Genomic DNA, 25,272 nt, shown 5'->3' with positions numbered 1-25,272 from the left:
ATTGCTGGTTCCCAGGGAGCACCAGTGACCAGCAATGACTGGGATGGAGGGATGGGGAAGTGAGGCTGGGCCACGGAGCACACAACCCAGAGGTGAAACAAGCACATATCTGCACAAATAACAACTCCAAAATGAACTGCTTTTCAAGTGGCATGTCCCACTGGAACAAGATTTCAAAAAGATAAAAACAAAAACAAAACAAAACACTCAGGAACAGGAATCAGTGTGACTCGGAGATTACCAAAGGTTTATTTGGAATGACACGGCACTGAGAACACAACTATTACAGATGGTTCGTGGCACGGCATACATCGCCTCGTTCATTTCAGAATGATCTGTGAAGGTGAGCTGCATAAATAGGTCCTTTCGCCCCCTCCCTCGGCCAGCCAGTCACAGAAAGGCAGAAGTGATGACTGCATAGCTGCTGGTCCGGATCTTGTATTTATCTGGACGCAGCAGCTGGGCAGCTACACAACCAGGCCCTGCTCTCTCCAAAGGGGCAGCAGCACGGACGTGCTATCTGTTACATCATCCTGAAAACGGCACACAACGCACACAGACACTGTCAGCTGTTTTGGCAATGGGATGAGTGGTTTTGCACCGAGGCAAAACTGCAGCTGGAATGCCAGACGGAATAAGAGCAATGCGTGTATCGATGACACTAAGAGGCGAAGAGCTACAGTGGAAAGGGAAGGGATCAGCTATGCATATGTAGCCGTCTGCATACACATAGGTCCAGCAGGCAATGGGAACTAGCTTGGGCGACTGTGCGTCCGTACGTATGTATATAGAGGTGATGGGAGAAGACTGTTAAGAATGTTTGCAGCTGTTTAGTTTTGAACGCGGTAAACTTGGAAGGGAAAGAGAGCACGTGCTCACAACCGGGCAAGGAAGTAAGATGATGGTCTTACTACAAGGTAACTCGTCACATCTGCAGGGCAGCCACTGGACACCACACACTTGATGCAAAGAAGTCAATGTCCCGTCTGGAGAAAGCTACTTTAGACTTGGTGGGAGGGGGATCGAGTACCAGTGTTCACAGTTAGACAAAGCACAAATCAACCTCTATTGAACACAGGGAACAAAATAAGGTGTTTTTTCCCCCCCTTAATTTGCTATTTCCCCTTCTTCTTACAGTTTTTGCATACATTTTCTATTGATCCGTCTTCCCAAGTGTCATCTGGCACCAGTCTGTCAAGAGTGTAGTAGCAAAAGTGAACTCTTCCGCATTCCATGAAGGTTTAAAAACCCAGTCACATGACTCTTTTTTTTTTTTTTTTTTTTTGCACCATCTGCAGCCCTACTCCAGGCGTCGGGTGAAGTTCTCTGGGAAGAGGCCTTTGTAAGCCGCCAGGTCTCTGTGCTGAAGCCAGTCTGACTCCTTCACTCCCACCAACCAGCCTGCGTCCTGCAAGACAAGATCAGTGTTTCAGAGTCCGGCAAAGTGCTGGCCATGGCCACAGCACCGAGAACTCACAGCTAGTGCTGTGGCCTTCAGATGCCACACTGCTATAAAACACTGTAAAAATTTGGTAGTTGAAAAAAAAAAAAAAGAAGAGATAGATAATTTCAGGTATGTGTGTTATTGTTCATAATTAACTGAAGGTCAATTTTAACATTCTAATTGTGTGGAGGGCATATTTAGTTAGCATTAACTGAGTTGTAAGTTGTTAAGGAAATGGGATTTCACATGAAAATGTGGAATTTGATGAATACATCCAATTGTCTTTGTGATTCACAGTAGAACAAGGATTGAGGAAACAATCCTTGGTGCCAAGTAGGGTCAAACATTTTAAAGCTGTTACATTAGGATATAACACTGACATGGCCACCACATGTCTTGTGTGCGTCCTGGGCCACTTTCGTACAGGAAAGAACTGCCCCACAGTTCACGCCATATAGCCCAAGAAAGCAAGTTATACAGGGATCACTACTGAATAATGGACAAGTGCGTGCTGCCTGATATTACTGCCGCTGCCGCCTCTTGTTTCACGTTTATGTGAGTCACAGAGAAATCTGATGCTCTGGTATTCTTGCTGGAGACAGGTTCTTTCTAAATGAGTTTTGTTTCTCTCATAGGTACCATCATGCAAATAAAGACATTTAGCCATAGAAAGGTTAGAGAACTTAAGCTTGGATGGCCTCCTACAGGGAGACAACTTCAGCAAGTGAGAATGGCAGGCTGTTCTCTGCCCTTGGCCTCCAGAGAAAAAGGAACATGGAAGGATACATACCACATGGACAGCAGTGGGAAATTATTATCTTTATTATGTTAACCAAAGCAGGAAAGAGAGCCACTTACAAAGAGGGATGGCCAGATTTAATCTGAACCAATCCTCCATGGAGCTCAAGTACATCTGATAAAAAGAGGTCCACCAAAATTAAATAAAGTGCTGGATATATTCCCTTCGATATCATCTAAGACTGTAAATTGATGTTTCTATAAAGACAAGAAATATAAGCACTCAGACAGGCAATTTTTGAAGAGAGGGAAAAAAATCACCTTACAAAAATAAGAGAGGGGAAAAAATGCCCCAATAAACTGACTGATAATACTCTGCCTGATGAGGAAAGTTGCTCTCCTTCAAATTATGATGTCACATACATGAAGGACAAAGTTAGACCTAAAGTAAGAGATGATAAGTAAATATTTTCCAAGCCTCTAGTATGCACATGAAAGCTCGGTTCCCCTCCCGAGGCACATGTCTATTGGGTTTTATTTACAGTGAGTCAAAATCTAATGAGGCCAAATAGAGCTAGACATTTTTAAATTGTTTCAACAGAGAGCAAAAAGATAAGCAGCGACAGCTACAAACCCATAATGAAGATGCATTCTAACACATTACTCTGAAACACAACTTTAACTGTAAAGCAAAGGATATTAGGCAATGTAAATCTTTAGCTGAGGGGAATTAAAATTTTAACTGCCTGAAATATGTGGTAAAGAAGAATTTTCAGTTTTGATTATGGTGGAACAGCTCCTGTTGCATAAACGCTTTTGCACAGAGAAGTGCTCAGACAGCTGCATATGTGTGTGGTAAATGAACCTATACATAGACAACTGTTTTAAATATGGTTATAAAATGTAATAAGTTTATATGTAGTGAAGTGGGCACAAATCATATGCAGAGCCAGCTAAGGGCACCAAGACTGGCAAGACAAGCAGAGAATAGAAATATTTGACCTCTGAGTGTAGGGAATATGGATGAGAACAGATTATTTCAGCTTCTTCCAAAGACTGTCTCCATTCTGTATGCTGCAGGATTAAGAGTCTGAGGCCACAAGAGCAGCCTATACTAACGGGCGGAGAAGTTCTGGAAGGAGGAAAGTCCTCAAGTACCCAGAGACACGTTTCTTAAATCCTAGGCTGCGTCTATACATGAGATTTTATGAACTAGGGCGAGAAACAATAGCAAAATGGCTGATATCTGCAAAGAGAGTCCTAGCCCTGCCAGTAGAGGATGAGCTTGGAGTTTATATCCTGAGTGGGGCTGGAGTAGGGCTCAGTGGATAGGAGTGTATACTTTTGCAAGCTCCAGAGTTCAGTTTCAAGCACCTGAGTTTGGTTCTTAGGAGCCACCTCAGACAGCTCACCACCACCCATAGCCAGGCCAGGACATTCGATACCCAGCCTGCCTAGGCTCCTGCCTCATGCGACATGCAGCTACATAAGCATACAGAATGTTTAAAATGAAATAAAAAAATAAAGAAATCTTAAAAAAATAATGCACATCAAATTAGGAGAACTGATGGGAAAAAACAAAACAAAACAAAACAAACAAACAAACAACAACAACAAAAAAAACTACACCACGGACTTTTTATAGACAACTCCCCTAACAATATCTTATGATTTAGAGGTAGAAATACTGTCCTAGGGCTAAGAATTTATGAAAGGTCTATAGGTGAACATTCCAAGAAAATGTAAAATAGTCTTCCACAAATTTAGGGTGATGAGTTAGTAATTTAAGTGCCTGCTGGAACAAAACTAAATACCCTTCAGATATAGAAAACAGAATCCAGCTCTGTGCAGTGTGCTGTACACTAGTCCAGTGTTAGTAAAAACATTACCAGACCCAAGGACAAAATCAGACAATGGGTAGAAGTTTGCCCTCATGCCATACAGATTTTGAATTATCAGTTAAACATCAATTATTATAATTTTTTTTCAAGAATCTGAGTTGAAAGGCAGTGATTATGAGACAATACGTGGCAAATCATAACAAGGAAATGGAAACCACATAAAAGGACCAGAAAGAGATGATGGAACTGTGTACTGTGATGCTGGCATTGGGCTAGCTACTGCATAAATGTAACAAACACAGAGCAGTGAAACAGATTCTTATAAATTACAATAGTGTGATATTTGTCAATTAAAAAAGAACAGGCTGTTAGGCATTAGCCCTGAACATAATATGATTAGAAATCAGAAACAGAGAAGAAAAAGGAGGTAGTGAAAAATTAAAAAAAAATATCTAATAGTTATCCACATAATGGGAACTAAAATGCTATATGTCAAAGAAGCAAAATGAATCCAAAGTATGAACACACACACACACACACACACACACACACACACACACACACACCACTCTAGCTTATTTCCATCAAATTTATCAGTTATATTGTTTATGAGTTCTAATTATAAACAATGGGGACCAGAACACAACATCTTGAAGAGCTGAGAGGAAAAAAAAAGTCAGCCTTTCCCTGGTGAAAAATCTTTTGACATGAATACAAATGTAGACAGGTTCACAAGATTAGCTGTTAGCAGATCAGCATTCAAGGAACTGCTAAAGGAAGAAAAATTAATCAGAAAGAAATGAGGATACTCATACATATCTGTGTGTGTGTGTACATTATACTGGTAACTATAAAAGACTAGCTCTTTTGTCTTTTTTTAAAAAGTTATATTACAGTTAGTGAAAAATAAATTAATTTATATAATTGGTGTGATGGATAATCTCAATTGTCAACTTGATGAGATTTATGCCTAGGGTATAATATGGCACACCGTTGGTTCTTACGAGATATGGAGGTGGGAAAGCCCATCCCCATAACCCCATCACGATGGAGCTACCGGCTACTATGCCTTCTCTGCCACAGTGGGCTGCATCTCCTCACACCATGACGCCAAAGAAGCTTTTTCTTCCTGAAGCTGGGTCATGGAAATGAGGGTGGTAACTAATACGGAGATTGGTGCTGTGGAATGGGCTTTTGCCTGTCTCCCTGCCCGTGTGGTTTGTAGGCATTTGGAACTGTGGGCGAGAACAGACCTTGGATGCTGTACACACAGGCTGACAGGAGAGTCTGATGTGATTCTGGAAATTAGATTCTTGAGAGAGCGCAGGAGGTGAACAGTGACTGAGCCATGAGGCTGCAGTGAGGAACCAGGACTCTCATGGGCCACTCGTGTTTTATTCTGCCAAGGAACCAGGCTGTGTTTGCCCGTGCCCTGAAAGTATGAGTGACATTGAACTAAAAAGTATAAATCAGTGGGCTAAGTTGTTTGGCAGATGGCATTGCAAGACAGCGTAATATCCAGACTGGGGTATGTTAATAGCCCAAGGTTAGTGCATTGGTTTAGTTTTATAGTGTAAAAAAAAAAAAGGCAGAAAGATGTAGAAAATGTGTACTTTAAGGCAAAGAGCTTGGTTATAAACATAACTGCTAAGGGCAAAGCAGCCCTTATCAGTTAATATAAGACCTGCCACTTTGTACTGAGAAAGTAGGAGAGCTACTGGGATCAGTAGACTCCAGTCACCAAAGACTCCAGCTTGCAAACAAGCAAAGTTATTTGAATTTCTTCATTTGAAATATAATGATTGGAAGAAGACAGCATCGCAGGCATCCTGACAGAGTACGGGCCACTTAGTAAAGTGGTTTGCTAGGCTCAGCCTTAAAATCACAAAGAAGCTACTCTGACTGTGGCCCAAGGAAGCCAGGCTACACCTTGAACTGACAGTATAGTTTTGCTTTTTCCATGGGGTACCCATTTTTTTTTTCAAACATGCCACATACAAATGTTATAGGAGAAGCCAAGGTCTAGCAATGTGTAGCAGTCAGATTTTCTGCATAGGGATCTAAGAGGGAAATGTGCAAAGCTGTGAAGGTGAAAACCAAATTGCAATATCCCTGGAAAGGCAAAGGATGTCTGCCAAGGAAAGCTTGACACAGTTAGTGAAGCCTACCCAAGAGAAAGGACATAGTGCTAAAAGAAGCAGTCCTGGAGGAGGTGGGGACAGTGAAGCCTGCTGGAACACAGAGGATAACTCTGCAAGCTGAGATGCTACACAAGCTGAGCTGGGGTTGCAGGATCGGATGCTGAGTCCGCTGGTATTCTGCCTGGCTTCAGTCCAGTATTTCTTTGCTCTTCTCCAATTCCTTCTTTCTGAGGATGTTTACACTGTGACATTGTATACTGGAAGTATGCAACAGGATTTTCTTTCTTTCTCTCTGTCTCTCTCTCTCTCTCTCTCTCTCTCTCTCACTCTCTCTCTCTCTGAAGTCTCAGTTGAGGCTCCAAACTTAGATTTTTGAGCAATGTTAGAATTGTTAAGACCCTGGGGGATGTTGGTGATGGACTAAATGTATTTGCATTGTGAGGTAAAGAGGTCAAGGGTGAAACATCTTTTGCAATCATGTGTTTTGGTTATCAAGTTGACAAGGGATATTGTCAACTTGATTAGGTTGATAAATAACCAGAGCATTTCATGGGTGTGCCCTAGGACTTTTCTATGAGTGCTTTACGAGTGAGGGTTAACTGAGAGGAGAGAAACTATCCCAAATATACACAGTACTGTCCTGTGGGTTGTGACCTCAACTAAACAAAAAGGAAATCTGAGAAGCCCAGCTAAGTTCTGGCATGCTCCTTTCTTTACTCCTTATCTGCCCAGGTGTGAGGAGGCCAGGATGCACATTCCTACTGCCATGGAACCAGCTGCTGCCAGACCTTCCCAGCCAACTATGATGAACTGCAATTCCCAAAGATGGACTACATTCTCTCAAACTATGAGCCCAAAAAGCCCTCCTTGCTTCAATTGCTTCTCATCAAGTATTCAACCACAGCAACGAGAAAACTAATTAAATGGAATTTTAATGCTTTACAAAGCAGAGGGATGTTTCTGCTTCTGCCTATATTGCTAATCTCTGCTTTACCAACTCTTGTTCACAAATAGCTAAATAATTAAATAATAATTGCATTAATCCTTTTAAAGAATTAATTTAGGGTTTAATAACTATTGTTAATTGTAAGGTTTGGGGGTTTTTTGGTACATTTTTTTGTTTCCTGGGTTATTGTTTTTGAGTGTGTGTGTCTGTGCCTATGTGTCTGTATGTATATCAAAGTGTGTGTGTTGAAATTTGATTTTATTATGTAGTTCAGAATAGTCTCTAACTGGTAGGCCTCCCTATCAGTAGTTGCCTGCTGAGTGCTAGGATACAGAAATGAACCATCATTTCTGGCATTCATTTGTAAATTTATTTTTTTATCATTTCCTTCTTTTTCACTATATTTAAATATGTAAGTATACATAATTTTATTTATTTATTGTTATGTGTATGGCTGTTCTGCCTGTGTGCCTATGCATCCTATGTGTACAATGCCTGTAGGCCAGAAGAGAGTGCTAGATTCCCTGAGACTGAAGATACAGAATGTTGTGAGACACCATACATGCCTAGGAATGAAATATGAGTTCTATGGAAGAGCACCTTTAATTGTTGAGCCATCTCTCCAGACCAAGCATGACATATTTTTTTACTTATAATATTATTTATTTGATAAATTTATCATTTAGAAATAGGTTTTTAATTTTTAAAATATTTGGAGCTTTAAATCATATCATTTTTTAAAGTAATTTCTAACTCTTACAGAAGTATAGAATCTGAGTGTTTAGACATCAGTTGATTTATACTGCTAAATCAAAAGAATGATATGTTGGCATATAAATGTTAACTTTAAAAGCCGTGGTTTTAAACTTTATTTTTAGGGAGAAGACCTATAAATACATTTCTTTGAAATTACTACGGGAGTTACAGCTCTTCTCTGTAAAATACATGTTCATAGGCTTGTTTATACATGCTTGGCATTCCATTTCAGGAATTCCCAAATATCTAATAGGAACAGTCTTATAGTTCCTAGCTCCTTATTATCCAATCATTCTGCTGAGAGATACATTTCCCAATTGAGGTATAACTTAAGTGCTGTGCTCTATAATGGCAGAATCCTTGGCTGTAGGTTCAATAGGATTGAACAAAGGCTACATGGGTGTGACTCCACCGAGATGTGAAACATTTTAACCTCCCTATGTTTTCCCAGGTTCTTTCCATGGGTAACCATACCACTAGAACCAGCCACTTCTGAAAGGGATGTTTAGTTCATGCCCAGTGTCAGGATTTCGTAAAATGCAGCATCTCTAACAAGAAATGTTGGGACTAAAAAAGGTCATCTCATCCAATTGTACAGAAACAAACAGTCAGCAGCATTCGAATGGGTACTCTGAAAACCCAGCTGATGGACTGCTCAGGGCGCAAGCCCGGAGGGCCTCTTCAGAGTTGGCTTGCAGCATCTTAGAAAACAGAAATGCTTCAGGAAGTCACTTGTTCAACTGACCCTAAAAAAAAAAAAAAAAAACAAAAAACAAAAAACAAACAAAAAAAAAATGTGGCCGGACACACCTTCCAGCCTTATGCATTACCTGGTCAGCTTCTGAGTCTGAGGGGACCACGAGCACCACGTCACCCCTCTGCAGGGTAAGCTCATCGGAATTTGCCGCCTCGAAATCATGCAGGGTTTCCACCTGCAACACATTTAAAAGGGATTGATTAGTCTTAGAAAGAAGCTGCGCGTGGTGGCTCTGCCTGTAACGCCAGCACCCAGGAGTCTAAGGGAGGATGCCAGCCATGACTTCAAAGCCAGCTTGGGCTAACTAGTGAGTTCTAGACAAGCAAGGGCTGTGGGCTACACAGTGAGCCCCTGCCTCAGAAAGAAGAAAAGAGAAGGAAAGAAGGAAAAAAGGGAGGAAGGGAAAGAGGAAGGGAGGGTAGAGGGATGGATAGCATTGTCTTTCCTAATAAGATTATGTAGAAACTGCTAGAAGCTTTCTCCAAGTAAATAAAGGATGAAAATACATATTACAGTTCTGCTCTGGATGGAATGTGGCCTTCTGCACAGGAAGGCTGGGTTCCCCAAATGTGTGGTGAGAGGCACGGAAAACAATAGGACAAGGAATGTAGTAGGAGGCCCCTGCCCTCAAGGAATTAGCAGGTTTCTCACAGGACCGTGGTTATTCTGCCAAAAGAGTATGGAGAGTGAGATGTTTTCCGTGCTCCAGCTTCCTGTGTCATCATGTGACCATTCCTTTAGCATGATAGCATCTGCCATGGGCCCAGAACAGAACCACTGCCAGTGCAGTTCTTTGGACTTCCCATTGTGAGCTAAAAAACTACCTATCTTTCCAAAGACCTAGAATCCAGCATTCTAATATAAAACAGGCTAATACAAACCCCAGGGGGAGAAGAAAGCCTCAAAACCCTTTTGGGAATACCACTTTCTATTTACTCAATACCCTTGCTTCTTGTTGACTTACATGAAGCCATTCATATCTATATTTATTAATTCAATGCACTATGCAATAGCTGAAACTTTAGCTTGTTCATTTTTGTTTGTTTGTTTTTGTTTATCGAGACAGGGTTTCTCTGTGTTGCCTTGGCTATCCTGGACTCGATTTGTAGCCCAGGCTGGCCTAGATCTCACAGCAATTCACTTGCCTCCTGAGTGCTGGGATTACAGGTATGTGCCACCATACCCAGCTAGCTTGTTGATTTTTGCTAGATATTTTATCATCACTGATGACTGCTTAAGTTGAGCTAAATGTGCCAAGCTAAAAAGACGTTTTGTAAAATAATGAAAAAATAAAACTAGGCGAAATACCACTTGCATGTTATATAAGAATTACTATTTAATTAAACAAGTGGATGTTTTAAAAAATAAAATTTCACCCTTTTCTATCTTACCACTTTATGCCATGACAGCCTGTTTTTTCTTTGCACTTTTAAAAAATTAAAATTTCTGCATCCATTCCTCCATTGAGGAACATCTGGGTTGTTTCCAGGTTCTGGCTATTACAAATAAAGCTGCTACAAACATGGTTGAGCAAATGTCCTTATTGTGTATTTGAGCATCTTTTGGATATATGCCTAGGAGTGGTATGGCTGGATCTTGAGGAAGCGCTATTCCTAATTGTCTGAGAAAGCACCAGATTGATTTTCAAAGTGGTTGTACAAGTTTACATTCCCACCAGCAATGGAGGAGGATTCCCCTTTTTTTACATCCTCTCCAGCATGTGTTGTCACTTGAGTTTTTGATCTTAGCCATTCTGATGGGTGGAATACTACTCAACAATTAAAAACAAGGAAATCATGAAATGTGCCGGCAAATGGTGGGATCTAGAAAAGATCATCCTGAGTGAGGTATCCCAGAAAGAGAAAGACAGGCATGGTATATACTCACTTATAAGTGGATACTAGACATATAATGTAGGATAAACCTACAAAAAGTTGTACACCTAAAGAAGCTGAGCTAGAAGGAGGACCCTGGGTAAGATGATCAATCCTCACTTAGAAAGGCAAATGGGACAGACATTGGAAGAAGTAGAAAACAGGAAACAGGGCAGAAGCCTATCATGGACGGCCTCTGAAAGACTCTACCCAGCATTGTATCAAAGCATTGTATACTGAGACTCATAAACAAACTTTGGGCAGAGTGCAGGGAATCTTAGGAAAGAAGGGGGAGATAGTAAGACCTGGAGAGGACAGGAGCTCAACAAGGATAGCAACAGAACCAAAATATCTGGGCCCAGGGGTCTTTTCTGAGACTGATACTCCAACCAAGGATCATACATGGGGATAACCTAGAACCCCTGCTCAGATGTAGCCCATAGCAGCTCAGTATCCAAGTGGGTACCCTAGTAAGGGGAATAGGGACTCTCTCTGACATGAACACAGTGGCTAGCTCTTTGACTGCCTCCCCCTGATGCGGGAGCAGCCTTGCCAGGCCACAGAGGAGAACAATGCAGCCAGTCCTGATGAGACCTGATAAGCTAGGGTCAGACGGAAGGGGAGGAGGACTCTCCTATCAGTGCACTTGGAGAGGGACATAAGAAGAGATAAGGAGGGGGAGGGCAGGATCATGAGGGGAGGAGGGAGGTGGCTACAGCTGGGATACAAAGTGAATAAACTGTAATTAATATTAAAAATAAAAATGTAATTAAAAAAATTAAAATTTATATTGTGGCAAAAGCAGAAAGACTGACACATTGAATACCCATCTCTCAGCTTGAGGCTAGCTCTGACCAGTTTTATTTTTCCCATATTGGTTCCTTGCAAACACCTTCACAGTCAAGATGAAAAAGCTTGCCTGTGAAATATGTATTTCATGTGTAGACTAGAAATGATCAGAGCTATAACTGTTACCCCAAATTAATTTATGCAATGAGGTCAGAGGTCCAGAGAATAACTGAGTAGTGTACCTTGGGTCTCACTGCAGTGTTTGGCAAGCTAAGGAAGTGTCCCTCATGCCCCAGCCTTGCCTGGTACAAGTTTCCTGGAGTTTACAGGTACTGCTTAAACAAAGAGGTTTCGAGCCCTAACTTTAACCCACATGTTCAATTATTTTGGGCCACATTAATCTCTTCATAAATTTGTTATACCTGCACCCACTTCCAGTGGCAAGGTGGCAGTTTCCTTTTAAAGGAGGGACCCAGAGAATAGATAGAGATATTCAATCCCATTCTTATGAACATGAATTATACATACATATATTAAAAAAAAAAACAAGTATCCAGGCATGGTGGTCTGTGGCTTATTACCTAGATGTCTAGGAAGTTAAAACAGAGGCCCACAAGGTGAAGCTGTGCCTATGCAACTTACCACGAGCCTGTCTCAAAATTAAAATGTACAGAGGTATGTAGCAAAGGAAGCAGAGGGATTGCTCAGCATGTGCAAAACTCTTTGAGTTCACTCTCAGTACTCTGAAGCAAAGAACCGACCCAGCAAAACAAGGGCTGCATTTTGAAATGCAGTATCAAATTATACAATGCTTACAACTTCTAATCAGATTCTTTTGGGGACCTTATCTGTAACACTGGGCTGTGGTGTTTCTAGGCAATTACCGTTGTTATTTTGTTGACTGGTAAAGAGGCTTTAGTCCTTGGCCTGAAAAACTTTCTTCCCAGGAATGGAGGGCTGTTTCTTTTTTTCTTTCCACAGAAGGCCCATAGTGCCTTTAGATACTTATTTTTTGGACAATTTATTTGTCCCTCAGTCTGCCTTTCAACTGGATGGTTTTGTCTCCTGCCTGTTTGGCAGTTCCTATTGGAACCTGGAAGGCATTATGCCCACTCACTACCCAGAGGCAGTGCCTATGCATTTTAATTATTCTATTTGGAAATATAAAATATATTACTGTAGATCTTGCTTTCCGAAAGCATGGACTGGGCGGCGGGCGCGGGGGGGGGGGGGGTGGTGGTGGTGGTGGTGTGGTTGGGGGAGAAGGAGGCGTTTTCCCAGGGGAGGTTAAGGCAAAGAGAAGCAGATTTAAGAATACACAATGCAAAAACAAAAGAAAATAAAACAAAAGAAAAAAAGAAACACTGGAAAACCAGTGTAAAGGGGACTCAAAGAAACGACAACGACCCTGAAGTGACAATACAAAGACCTTGTAGAGAAAGCCAGGAGGCAGTTCTTGAGCAGCATCCCCTGCGGACAGCGAGGAATCCACAACCCCTGCCAGCGCAGGTGCAGCAGCCTGAGAATCCAGAGGCGTGGGCTCTGCAGCCAGGTCCTGCTTCTCCCCCGCTGGGCCCTGAGGAGCCACATCCTCAGTGGCCGCCCTCGTTTCGGCACCCACAGTGGTCTCGTGGTGTTCTCCTTCCCCTTCATGGTTGGAGGCTGGCTCAATGACAACAGAAGGGATGACCTTCTCCTGGTGGGTAGAGGATGGATAGCGTCACGGCCTGGGGAGCCACAGGTGTGTTTGCTAACGGGTCAGTGTCTTCTCCCAGCCACCCACACTTTCTCTATTTCACTAACCCACAGTGAAGCCCATAAGTTTGCAGAACATGGGCCCATGTCCTGGCCTTCTCACTGTCTCTCCTGAGTACTAAACCCATATTGGGGATCCTATCCACGTCCTTGAGCAGACACACTTCCTGGAAGACGGGAGGCTTCAATGAGCAATCCAGAGTGGTGGGAAGCTGAAAGAGAGAGGGTCTGTCCTGAGGGGGCAGGACGCTATCCTAAAAAAGAAATTAGAAGGGGGTGGCTTCATGCTGCGTCACACTATGTGATGACTATTCATAACTGCCCAAGTTGTGGCTCCTGGGATGTGCTGTCTTTGAATACTGCAAGGGAAAGCAAGAGGCAGAGCATTTCTCACTCTAACAGCCCTATCATTTTACCACGCTCTTTCTTCCTCTCTCCACTACGGGTTTTCTCACTGTGGTGGTCTGAATGTAAATGCCCCACCCCTCATAGACTCATAGGGAATGGCAATGTTTTGGCTTTGTTGGAGGAAGTGTGTTACTGGGGGGGCGGGGGGCTTTGAGGTTTCAGAAGCTCAAGCCAAGCCTAGTGGCTCACTGTCTCTTCCTGCTGCCTGTAGATCCGGATGTAGAACTCTCAGCAACTTCTCCAGCACTATGCCTGCATGCCACCATGATTCCCACCACGATAGTAATAGACGAAACCCCTGAATGTTTTCCCTTACAAGAGCAGCCATGGTCACGGTGTCTCTTCACAGCATAGAAACCCCAAGACACTCATCATCTGTGCTTCATTCCTTTCCTCTGTCATGAGTGCAGCTTCCTTTCTCCTTTGCTAAGTTTCAGCCACAGGCATAGGAAATCCATTCCACACACAGACAGCTACATCCCAGGCCAGTGGACAAGATCCCACTAAAGAAGCCCCTCAAGAAACACTGACCTGAGTAGCAGCCGATTCAGGCTCTGCTGTTTGAGGACTTTGGCTGCTTGCAACTTCAGTGCCTTCAGCATCTATTTTGGATCCCTCTAGACTTTCTCCTTCTTCAGCAGGAATGACTGCCTTTTCTGCCTCTGCTTCCCCATCAGTGGGCACTGTAGTTCCCACAGTCTCATCAGCATCTGTTCCTGGAGGGATCTGTAAGGGAGAGAGCGGTCACTGTATGCATCTAGAGCCTCCACAAGGCCTCAACCCCACTGCTAAGGGCCCCGGCGCTGAGCTGCTTTGCCACGGTCAGAATCCCAGTAGTCAGGGGCAGCAGAAGCCGCTTATTGTGAGCAGAGCTCACTGTTCCCAGAGCAACCAATGATACAGATTCTGCATCCCGTGGTAAGTGATCAAATGTCACTCAATGTCTCATGTGAGAATCTCCTATTATGAGAATTTGGTTCTTCACAGAAAATGGGCAATGGTGCACGTGCAGCTCGTGTCTTTATTTCCTTTATTCTTACTTTGTTTTTAGAAGCACCTGAATTCACACAAGTGCTCCTCTTGTGTGAATTGTAGCTTAATTGAAATGAATTTTAAATGATGGTAAATACTGAAATGAGTTATAAATCTGTGGTTTTGTGAATGACTGAAATTTCAACAACAAAAATAAATTAAGAATTTAGGAGAATCACATCCCTCATTTTAAGTAAACAGTGATCTATAGATGTTATTGTCACTGTTGTCAGGAAAAGTGACATTAGCAACAACTTAGGAAGGCATCTTAATTTCGAGAAGAATAATGGTTTATTGTTGGTGAAATCAATAATCTTAGACTGGGATGGAGCTCAGTGGTACACTGCTCCCAGCTGAGGCTCTAGTTTTAATGCTAGGTATTGTAATAAAAGAAAAGAAGGGAGGGGGAGAAAAAAGGGGAGAGGCAAAGAAATAGGCTTTCACTAGGATGCTAAAGACCAAGCAAGTTTTCTCCCACACTAGGAACTATTCATACAAATGATCTGAATGAAGCGACCCACAGGCTCAAGTGAGGAAGACAAACTGTTTAGTCATAATTCTGTTCTTTTTGCTTTTCATCTGTCTTGACTAAAGTCATACCTATGAACAACCCAATGGTTTCAATAGCTTTCAACAAGATGGATTCTAAACACATGCAGACAGAATGGCAAACCAGCCTACACACACACACACACACACACACACACACACACACACACACGCACGCACACATGCACACACACTCTTATAGATGAAAAAAGCATGCATTTCTGTTTCATAATATGTACCTGTTCTTACATAAATTCTTTTGTACATACATGTCCTGAGCAGCACATAGTAATTGGTACTGTCTTAAGTGAATTAATGTTAACTTCTTTAGAGAAAATACATTAATTTTCTATGACATATTGATGGTATTACCAAGGGTAATTTTTTCTGTTGTGTTTTTTAAGATTTATTTTGTTTTATTTTGCTTATGTATATATGTGATCGTGTATTTATGTGCACATACATGCAGGTCTCTGTCGAGGTCTGAAAAGGGCATCAGATCTCCTATGGCTGCAATTACAGGTAGATATGAGGCACCCAACTGGGTGTGGGAAACTGACCTGGGGTCCTCTAGAAAAACAGCAAGCGCTCTTAAGTACTTAGCCACTTCTTCAGAAACATCAAAAGTAACTTTAGAACTCACCTGATGTAAGCAGAATCATTAACTTATACATGATTATTCCCTGTCTGTATTTCTGTCTGTGGACTGTATCCTATTCTATTATCACAATATATACATGTCACAGCTCTTCTTTGGCTAGTAATCTGAACAGGCTCTGTTGACTGAATCAGCTTGTTCTGATGCTAACACTGCTGTGACACCAGTCACCAGCAGGTGGAGACCAGGGACTTGGTCTAACTGTTCTGTATTGTCTGATCCTCATCAGGCAAATACTCCAGCCTCAGGGCCACAACAATTCACATGATCTCTGTCACACTGAAGGAACTTAGCCTGTAGGAAAGAACTGAAAGAAAGAGTACCTTTCTATCAGAATCATTTAAATACCAGTAACTATATTAGCAAAACCTGGAGGTTGTTATGGGAATATAAGATAGCAACCACAGAGGTATCAAGTCTTGAAAGAGGGACCAGGTTTACAAAGGCTGAGATCCCCTAGCATGGAGGGCGGCAGGAGAATTTGTAATCAATGAAGCTATGTCACTCATTCTTTTGTTCATTTACTCCTTTGCTCAGTTACATTAACTACAAACAATGCCTGAAGAGCAGCTTGCCAATTATTTACCAGTTGTTGATGTGGACAACTGCAGATAATTTGATTCTTCTGCAATTCAGTATAGGACTCTTGAGTGAGTTTGTGTGTGTGTCTGTGTGTGTGTGTAAAACCATACGCACATGCACTTTCTGATTTATTATTTCTGATATATATATGCATTTTATGATTTATTCTAATATATATATATATATATATATATATATATATATATATATATATATATTCTGATTTAAAGAGGATAGCAGGGGTTCTAGGTTATCTCCATGCATGGTCCTTGCAATCCTGTACAACAACAGATCATCTGGAGGAATCTCCATCCTTGATCTCAAGCTGTACTACAGAGCAATAGTAATAAAAACTGCATGGTACTGTCATAGAAACAGAATGGTGGATAAATTGAATTGAATAGAAGACCCAGAAATAAACCCACACACTTAAAGATACTTGATTTTTGACACAGAAGCCAAAACTATAGAATGGAAAAAAGATAGCATCTTCAGCAAATGACACTGGTCTAACTGGATGTCTACATGTAGAAAAAATGTAAGTAGATCCATACTTATCACCCTGCACAAAACTAAAGTCCAAGCAGATCAAAGACCTTAACATAAAACCAGACACACTAAATCAGTTAGAAGAAAAAGTGGGGAAGAGCCTAGAACTCATTGGCACAGGAGACAACTTCCTGAACAGAACACCAACAGCACAGGCTCTAAGATGAAAAAATCAATAGATGGTTCTTCATGAAACTGAAAAGCTTCTGTAAAGCAAAGGACACTGTTGTCAGAACAAAATGACTGCCTAAAGACTTGGAAAGGATTTCACCAACCTTATATCTGACAGAGGGCTAATATCCAGAATATATAAAGAACTCAGGAAGTTAAAAGGCAACAAATCAAGTACTCCAATTAAAAAAAATGGGGTACAGAACTATACAGAGAATTCTCAATAGAGGAATATGAGGAATATCAAATGGCAGACAAACACTTAAAGAAATGCTCAACATCCTTAGTCATCAGGGAAAGGCAAATCAAAACAACCCTGATATTTCACCTTATGCCCATCAGAATGGCTAAGATCAAAAACTCAAGTGACAACACATTTTGGAGAGGATGTGGAGAAGGGGGAACCCTCCTCCATTGCTGGTGGGAATGTAAACTGGTACAACCACTTTGGATATCAATCTGGCACTTTCTCAGACAATTAGGAATAGCGCTTCCTCAAGATCCAGCTATACCACTCCTAGGCATATACCCAAAAGAGGCTCAAGTATACAACAAGGACATTTGCTCAACCATGTTTGTAGCAGCTTTATTTGTAATAGCCAAAAGCTGGAAACAACCCAAGTGCCCCTCAGTTGAGAAATGGATACAGAAATTGTGGTACATTTACAATTACAATGGAAAATTACTCAGCAATTAAAAACAAGGAAATCATGAAATTTGGAGGCAAATGGTGGGATCTAGAAAAGATTATCCTGAGTGAGGTATCCCAGAAGCAGAAAGACACACATGGTATATACTCACGTAAAAAGTGGATATTAGACATATAACATAGGATAAACATACTAAAATCTCTACACCTAAAGAAGCTAAGCAAGAGGGAGGATCCTGGGTAAGATGATCAATCCTCATTCAGAAAGGCAAAGAAGATGGACATCAGAAGAGGGAGAAAACAAGGAACAGGACAAGAACCTACCACAGGGGGCCTCTGAAAGACTCTATTCAGCAGGGTATCAAAGCAGATGCTGAGACTCATAGCCAAACTTTGGGCAGAGTGCAGGGAATCTTATGAAAGAATGAGGAGATGAAAGACCTGGAGGGAACAAGAGCTCCACAAGGAGAGAAACAGAACCAAAAATCTCGGCACAGAGGTCTTTTCTGAGACTGATACTCCAACTGGGAGCTTTATTTATTAAGTTAAAAATTGATCACATGGGCTGGAGAAAATGGCTCAGAGGTTAAGAGCACTGGCTGCTCTTCCAGAGGTCCTGAGTTCAATTCCCAGCAACACATGGTGGCTCACAACCATCTATGAGATCTGGTGCCCTCTTCTGGCATGCAGGTGTATATGGTGGCAGAAATTGTATACATAATAAATAAATAAATAGATAAATAAATAAATAAAAAGATTGATCACGTTCATTTAAAAATTATATCAATGGCATTTAATACTTTTATTATTTTTGTATTTATTTAACTGTTCTCATAACATTGAGTGTTTTTAATGCTATATACACTGTGAGAAAGGTCTCTTGGGTTTGTGAGCAACTATAAACACCATCAATTTAAATATCAAACTGCTCTATCTCTAGTGCGATTGAGTGAGTGGTTTTATATACTATTTCATCATGAAAATTTTCAAATATAAAACTGAAAAAAATTGTACAGCAAACATTTAATTATCTACCTAGCAGCTAACAAGTTAGTCATTCATTTATTCATGTTTATATAATTCATGTAGAGTAAGTAGATATATATTTCTATAAAGTGTTTCAGGATTCTTCTGGAGATATATTGCTATGCATTTGATAACGTCCTTTGCTTCCTTCATAATTGTCAGTTACTGGCTTGGAGTAGATGCTACAAAGTACATGGAAGCTCTGGGCTGTTCTAACAATTACTGACCTTCTTTTGAGAAGGGTAAGTCTGAAGCAGGCCTCTCTGTTATTTTCTTGCAGAACTTTTAAATCTTTGTTTTTAAAAAAAATAATTAATTAAGCTTTGAATTAAAAATTTAACAATATGTTTAGATGTTATTGTCAATTACTTTTGCCTTTGTGTGATGTTTTCTTAGCATATATTGTGCAGAGTGATGGGTTTCATAGACTTTTCGTAGGTATACTGTTACTTGGACTATGTTTCCATATTTGCCTTCCTGTTCTATCTCCTTTATTCCCTCCTTTTTTTCTCTAAACAGTCTTCTTCATTGTCAAACTACAAATGACTATATTAACTGCATAAATGAAATCACACACATTCACTTGAGAGAATATGTTTCTTGATAATTGTGATTTCTTATGATCCACCCTAAAGAATTCTTTCAATTAGGAAACTTCAATTCAACATGGCATGCCTTGACTTGAGGCTGTAGACCTCTGCCCAGGCCCTTCTTGAGGATCAGCGATGGTCCAGGAGTTGAATCTTTCCTTTTGGCCTTCCAATTTGTAGCCTTTGCTATGCTGGGAGATCCTGTGTGTGTCCTCCTATCATTAATCACTCTGTACACAGTTGTCCCTGGTCCTTACCACTTGGCCCTCTAATCCTAATTCTGATATTGCATTTTGTTCCCTTAAAGTCCATTCTTACATCCTTTCCATCTGACTCTCAATGATTCTTCTTCTTGGTGATGTCATCGTGGATTTCATTATCAGATCATAGTTTCAAATTTTTCTCCCTAGATTTTAAGGAATACTTTTGCAATCTGTTCTCTAAAGTGAAACTTTATCTCATAAGCAATACTCTCCTTTTTCTGTGTTGCTTTGTATGACCTATGCTGCTGCTTTCGAACTGTTTCTATTTTGTTTAATTACTTCAAATTCAGCCTCAGCAGTTTCTATGTGTTAGAGACATTTTGTTGTTGTTGCCGTCCCATTTTGCATCTCATCTGGGGACATCCAGATGTCTCTTTCAGGTCAACAGCTGGAAGGCATTTTCTCGAATAGATTTATTTATTTATGTTTTTGTGAAATTGACGTAAGCCTGGCTTATCTTGAAAGAGGAACCTTTGATTGAGAAAATGTTTCCATCAGATTGGTCCATAGGCAAGCCTGTGAGGCATTTTCTTGATTAAGGACTGATGTAGAAGTGCCCAGCCTATTCCAGGTGGAAGGTCTAGGTTATATAAGAAAGCAGACTGAGCAAGTAGTAGGAAACAAGCTAGTAAGCAGCATTCCTCTATGGTCCCGCTTTAGTTCCTGCCTCCATGTTCCTGTCCTTATCGAGGTCCTACCTCGGCTTCTCTCAGTGATGGACTGTGATTGGGATGTGTAAGTCAAATAATCCCTTTCTTCCTCTATTTACTTTTGGTCATGGTGTCTATCACAGCAGTAGAAAGCACAACCAAAGCAGGGATTTGTCAAGCTGTTACATACAATAACCTACTTTGACTATCCCAAATGTGTGTCAAAGGTATGAAAGCATGATCCCAACAGCATACTGCCAAAGTGTGGGCATTGTAGAAAGGCACCTCCAAACTCAACCATCATTTGTCTTGTAGGCTTGGCTATGACTTAAATTATCTCTATGCTTTCACTCATGGAACAGCCTCCTGGTCATAGTTGACATTTCTAGAATATAGCATTATAGAAACTTTGATGTTCTTTGTCAAAATTCTCTTTTATCACCAATGCAGAAAATCTGATGTTCTTTGTCAAAATTCTCTTTCATCATCAATGCTGAGGATTACAATAGAAGAACTAATAAAAGTTAACTTTATTTTTTATGGCATTTTAGTGTTTTCAATTTTTTTCATCTCATTTTCACTTATGCATTTATTTTACTTACACTGTTTCTGGCATAAATGACACAAATGGTTAAGTGAAGACTATAAGAAGTATATATTACAGGTTTTAGATAAATGATACATTTTGACAATTGCAGGACAGTTTATATTGGTGTCAGAATATGGTAATATTCCTAATGTTTGCTTTATAGAGATAATTGACTGAAAATTTAGGCTTTCTAGTTTATTCAATTCGAATGAATAATTCTGATGCACAAACGGGCTACTGCTGTCAATTTTTTTTCTAATATGTTCATCCTGTAACTTGGGCAAAAGAACTGTATTTACTATGAATGCAACACTCTCCCTGTGCTGTCACAGAAGTTTTGTATTTGTTGCATATTTTCTTAACAGCTCTATTATAGCTTATTCCCGTTTCCTAGAAGTTAACTGAGATGACAAGCGTGAAAGTAACCTGCTCAAACAGTAAACGGGTTTGTAAGGATCTGTCCAACTTTTTTTTTTTTTTGTCATAACAATCAGTATCCCAGATTGTTTAAACATCTAAATTAGGGAGGTCTGCAGTAATTCTTAGAACTTGAGCACCACCTGCAGTCACCCTAGTGTTAGTTCTCAAGCCAGCCATGTTTGAAGAGGATGCCTAAGTATGCTTTCAAGCAGCTGGTTGGTATGTGTCTTTATGCTCTTGGAATGACACTCTTTTTTTTTTTTTTCAGTTCCTTCTTTTTATTAACTCATACACAACTACTTATCTTCTGGTTTGTTGAAGCAGTAAGTGAGACAACACTTGTCACAGTAATGTCTGTCAAAGTGGCTAACCATGAAAACTCCAGCAGCACATTCATCAGAAGGACACTCTCGACGAAGCCGACTGATTTTGCCATTTTCATCCACCTTATAGTATTTCAGAACAGCCAACTTAACCTTCTTCCTCTTATGCTTATTCTTCTTGGGAGTGGTGTAAGACTTCTTCTTCCTTTTCTTTGCACCACCATGGAGTCTCAAAACAAGATGAAGGGTAGACTCCTTTTGAATGTTGTAGTCAGACAAAGTACGGCCATCTTCCAGCTGCTTTCCAGCAAAGATCAGTCTCTGCTGATCAGGAGATATTCTTTCCTTATCCTGGATCTTGGCCTTTACATTTTCTATAGTGTCCGAGGATTCAACCTCAAGCGTGATGGTCTTCCCCGTAAGGGTCTTCACAAAAATCTGCATCTTGGCAGAGGCTCCACCATAGATGGCAGATGGGAAAGAGGAATGCCACTCTTTAAGTAACTTTTTCCTACTTTATGTACTATTTGGGAACTAATGAAGACATATCTCTCCTAATCAACAGCATATTTTGCAACTAATTCAGAATTCAAGAAGAGGTTAGTTGGTGTCCCAGTTAGTTTTAATTGTCAATGTGACACAGCTTAAAGGGAAATCACAAGTAAATAATTTCCTAGATCGATTGGCCAGTTGGCATGTCTGTGGAGGCATTGGCTTGATGAAGGAGAGATGAGTCTACTGTGGGCAGTTCCATTCCCTAAACAGGTGGTCCTAGACTGTATAAGAAAGGTAGCTAAGCATAGGTTGAACAAGTAGGACAGCAAGCAGTGTTCCTTCATGGTTTCTGCCTTTAGTTCCAGCTCTAACTTTCCTCACTGATACACTATGATATGGAAATTTGAGTCAAAAAAAAATCCTTTTCTTTCTCAAGTTGCTTTGGTCATGGTGTTTATCCCAGCAATAGAATGAAATCAGAATAGTTGAGTAGAACTTTTCTACATTACTTTTGACAATTATCTTCTAGGTTTCACTGTTTAGAACATTATGGAAAGAATGGGAAAGTACAAAAGGCCTACTGATCTTTGGCTGCATTTCTCCATTGCAGTACAAACCGGAACATTTCACAGTATGTTCGCCAGCTAAAGATTAATGTCATCCCAAAGGTGGAAGCCCCGAAGCTCTGTGTTCTCATTATCCAGATGAAGAAATGAGATAGAGTGAAAGGAGTGCTGGAGTCAGGGCTGAAGGTGGATTGCTAATTCTCTTTAGAGCCGACTGTGTAAAATTACAGAGGAAAGTAGCAAAGGGACAGAAGCAGTGGGAGTCCCAACCACAGAGCATTGCTGCCTTTTACTGACTGTCCCTAAATGAGGCTCCAGCTAGAGCTCTTGGTATGCTGAAAATCCTGGCATTTTATGAATTTTTAAATTTAGAAGAATTAAACTTAAGGACTAAATATTTTCCTCAGGGTCTATTTTAAAGAGAAAGTCAAGAGGTAGCTCAGGTCTAGAAGAGACCAATAGAATCCCATAGAGAAGATTCTGTTACTTTGACCCAAGATAGCAGTTGGTATGCCTCTTTACACTAATGATATTTAAAACACTGCCCGCCACAATCTCCCCCCCCCCGGCAAGACCAAAGGAAGAGTGCTGTTTTAGAAGCCCGCATCTCTTTTTTCCAAAGTGATACCCAGTACTGCAAATCTGGTTCGCACATTCATGCATTTCCTTCCAAAGAGAATTAAAGGAGTTTTCCGCCTTCCTCTGAATTTCACTAAGGTTAAAGCCTGCTACCCTTATCTTTCCTCAATTCCCTCAGAAACCCTAAGCAGCTAAATTTTTCTACCTTCATCTGAATTTCACTAAGTTTTCAACCTGCTACTCTTGTCTTTTCTCCCTCCCATCAGAAACCCTAAGCATATGGATTTTAGTCCAATTCAATCAATTGCTGCACTGTAGCCATGGCAATGGCTATTAAACTTAGCTCCATGCCTTGAAGAATCATCTTCTGCAGAGATGCCAAAGTTAATGAATTTTTTGTTGCTGCTAATGGGGCATACTACACATCAATGAAACATTGCAGCATTAAAAGTTCTGATTAGTGCTTTACCTGCAAAATGACTAGAAGCAGGTGTAGCATTTAAAGGAAGGTAAGTATTGTATATTGTGCTTGCTCAGAAATGGAGACATAAGCAAGTAGTGGATTAGCAATCATAATATGTAGCCCAAGGTTGTTTTATATATGTATATATACTTTATTTAACAGTGTTTGGTATTGAACCTGAGCTTCAGTCATGAAAAGCAAGCATGACAATATTGTCATAATTCTGGCTCTGAGATTGTTTCAAAAGGATGCCTTTGCAAGTCAGGAATTGTGGCATATGTCTGCAACCCTGGAATCTAGAAGGTTGAAGTTAAGAGGATAGCTTGGGCTACACAAGTAGCTAACCTACACACCGAGACTCTGACTCCAAACACTGACAACAAAACAAGAGCAGCAGAATGCCTCCTAAGTTGCTTTTGATTAGGATGACAAAACTGAAGGAAAGATGCCAGGCACAGCCAGAGACTAGATGAAAGAAGACTGGGCTGAAAACACTTAAATGTTCTCATGTTCTGTGGAAAATTTTTTTCTAACCCTGACTGTGCTAAGGACTATGTACATGTCCCAGAGTAGACTTTGGATTGACAGCAGTGTGTGGCCTGAAGCTTGAGAAGGCAGCTGAGCATCACACCAGGCACACAGACTGGCAGCCATCTAGCTTCATGGCTTTGGAACAGTTGTGGCATTACTGAGTTATCTACTCCATGGCAATCTGTCATCCCAATTGCCTAGTAAACACAGGCTTGAGACAGTCATAAATGGGTATTTCACCACACCACAGGGATCTGAAAGCCCTTATATTTTAAAGCATTTGGTTGTAGATTTTTAAGAGCAGAAGAAAAGTTTATCATGTGCAAGTGCTTTAAAGAAGAGATGAGAAAGTCACAGAAGGCAAAATGATTTCCCCAACACAACTTCTTACAGCCACAGAGCTCATTCTGTGCATTGTCACTTTAGGGTATTGTTGCTACATCCCCTTTGACAATTGCTTTACAGTCAAAGCAATGAATGAGGACATACATTGCCTTTGGGAAGCTCAAGGTAGAGGCTGAGCGAGAGATTCTGTTTCATTTTGACTTTTCAGGTACATCCCATGGGTGTTTTACAAGTCTAAGAAATAACTGTGGAAAATCTTGATGTTAGCTGAGATTTTGGCCTACCTGGAGCCCTAATGTCCTTCACTGAAGCCTCCCTTTATAGCAAACAAAGACCATCACAGAAAAACACAAGTGGACACAGTACAGAAATGAAGGGATCTGGGGAGCCCAGTCCCATCTATAGCATAGCTTCTGTAGATATTGTTCAAGGAACACTGAGTAAGAAAGAGAAGGATTATAAGAGCCAGAATACCAGAAGGTCTGCTTTAAGATTGTCTTTCCTAGATATGACTACATAAACAAAACCTGAATAGGCAGTAATAGTAGATACACTAAATGGAAGAGAGAAAATATTAAGGAGTCTGGCTCATAAACAAAGAACCACAGGTAATTAGTGAGAGATGAGAGAATGAGAATTAGCTTCGCCCTGGGATCATTCCCTTTGGTTACCTGATATGAAAAGGTCAGCCTTGAAACCATATACACACAAACAAAAATGGAATAAGCAGGTTGTGTGTGTGTATGTATATATATATATATATATATATATATATATATATATATATATATAT

The 25,272-nt window shown here is 40.6% G+C and overlaps 2 protein-coding genes across 5 annotated transcripts in view; both read right to left on the bottom strand.

Moving 5' to 3' along the window:
• Positions 1-220: 220 nt before the first annotated feature.
• Amph (amphiphysin) overlaps positions 221-25,272 on the bottom strand; it is a 200,798-nt gene continuing 175,746 nt past the window's right edge. For all 4 annotated transcript variants that reach the window (XM_055603943.1, XM_055603944.1, XM_055603946.1 and 1 more), the window contains 4 exons: positions 13,981-14,175; positions 12,716-12,982; positions 8,697-8,798; positions 221-1,408 (listed from right to left, as the gene is read on the bottom strand). In XM_055603943.1, coding sequence (XP_055459918.1) covers positions 1,301-1,408; positions 8,697-8,798; positions 12,716-12,982; positions 13,981-14,175 — 672 coding nt within the window. In that variant the 3' untranslated portion in view covers positions 221-1,300. The remainder of the gene's footprint in view (positions 1,409-8,696; positions 8,799-12,715; positions 12,983-13,980; positions 14,176-25,272) is intronic.
• LOC129674064 (ubiquitin-40S ribosomal protein S27a-like) lies at positions 21,435-21,944 on the bottom strand. Its single transcript, XM_055603948.1, has one exon. It carries the CDS (start codon positions 21,942-21,944, stop codon positions 21,474-21,476), a length of 471 nt encoding a protein of 156 aa, XP_055459923.1. The 3' UTR covers positions 21,435-21,473.

Source organism: Psammomys obesus, unplaced genomic scaffold (genome assembly GCF_907164565.1).
Source record: "Psammomys obesus unplaced genomic scaffold, mPsaObe1.curated_primary_1811, whole genome shotgun sequence".
NCBI lineage: Eukaryota > Metazoa > Chordata > Mammalia > Rodentia > Muridae > Psammomys > Psammomys obesus.
The sequence above is the reverse complement of the archived record's forward strand: the minus strand, read 5'-3'. Positions and strand labels throughout refer to the sequence as shown.

What these genes read in the sequence shown, in the direction of transcription:
- LOC129674064 (XM_055603948.1), bottom strand. Translation starts at nt 21,944, where the DNA reads ATGCAGATTTTTGTGAAGACCCTTACGGGGAAGACCATCACGCTTGAG.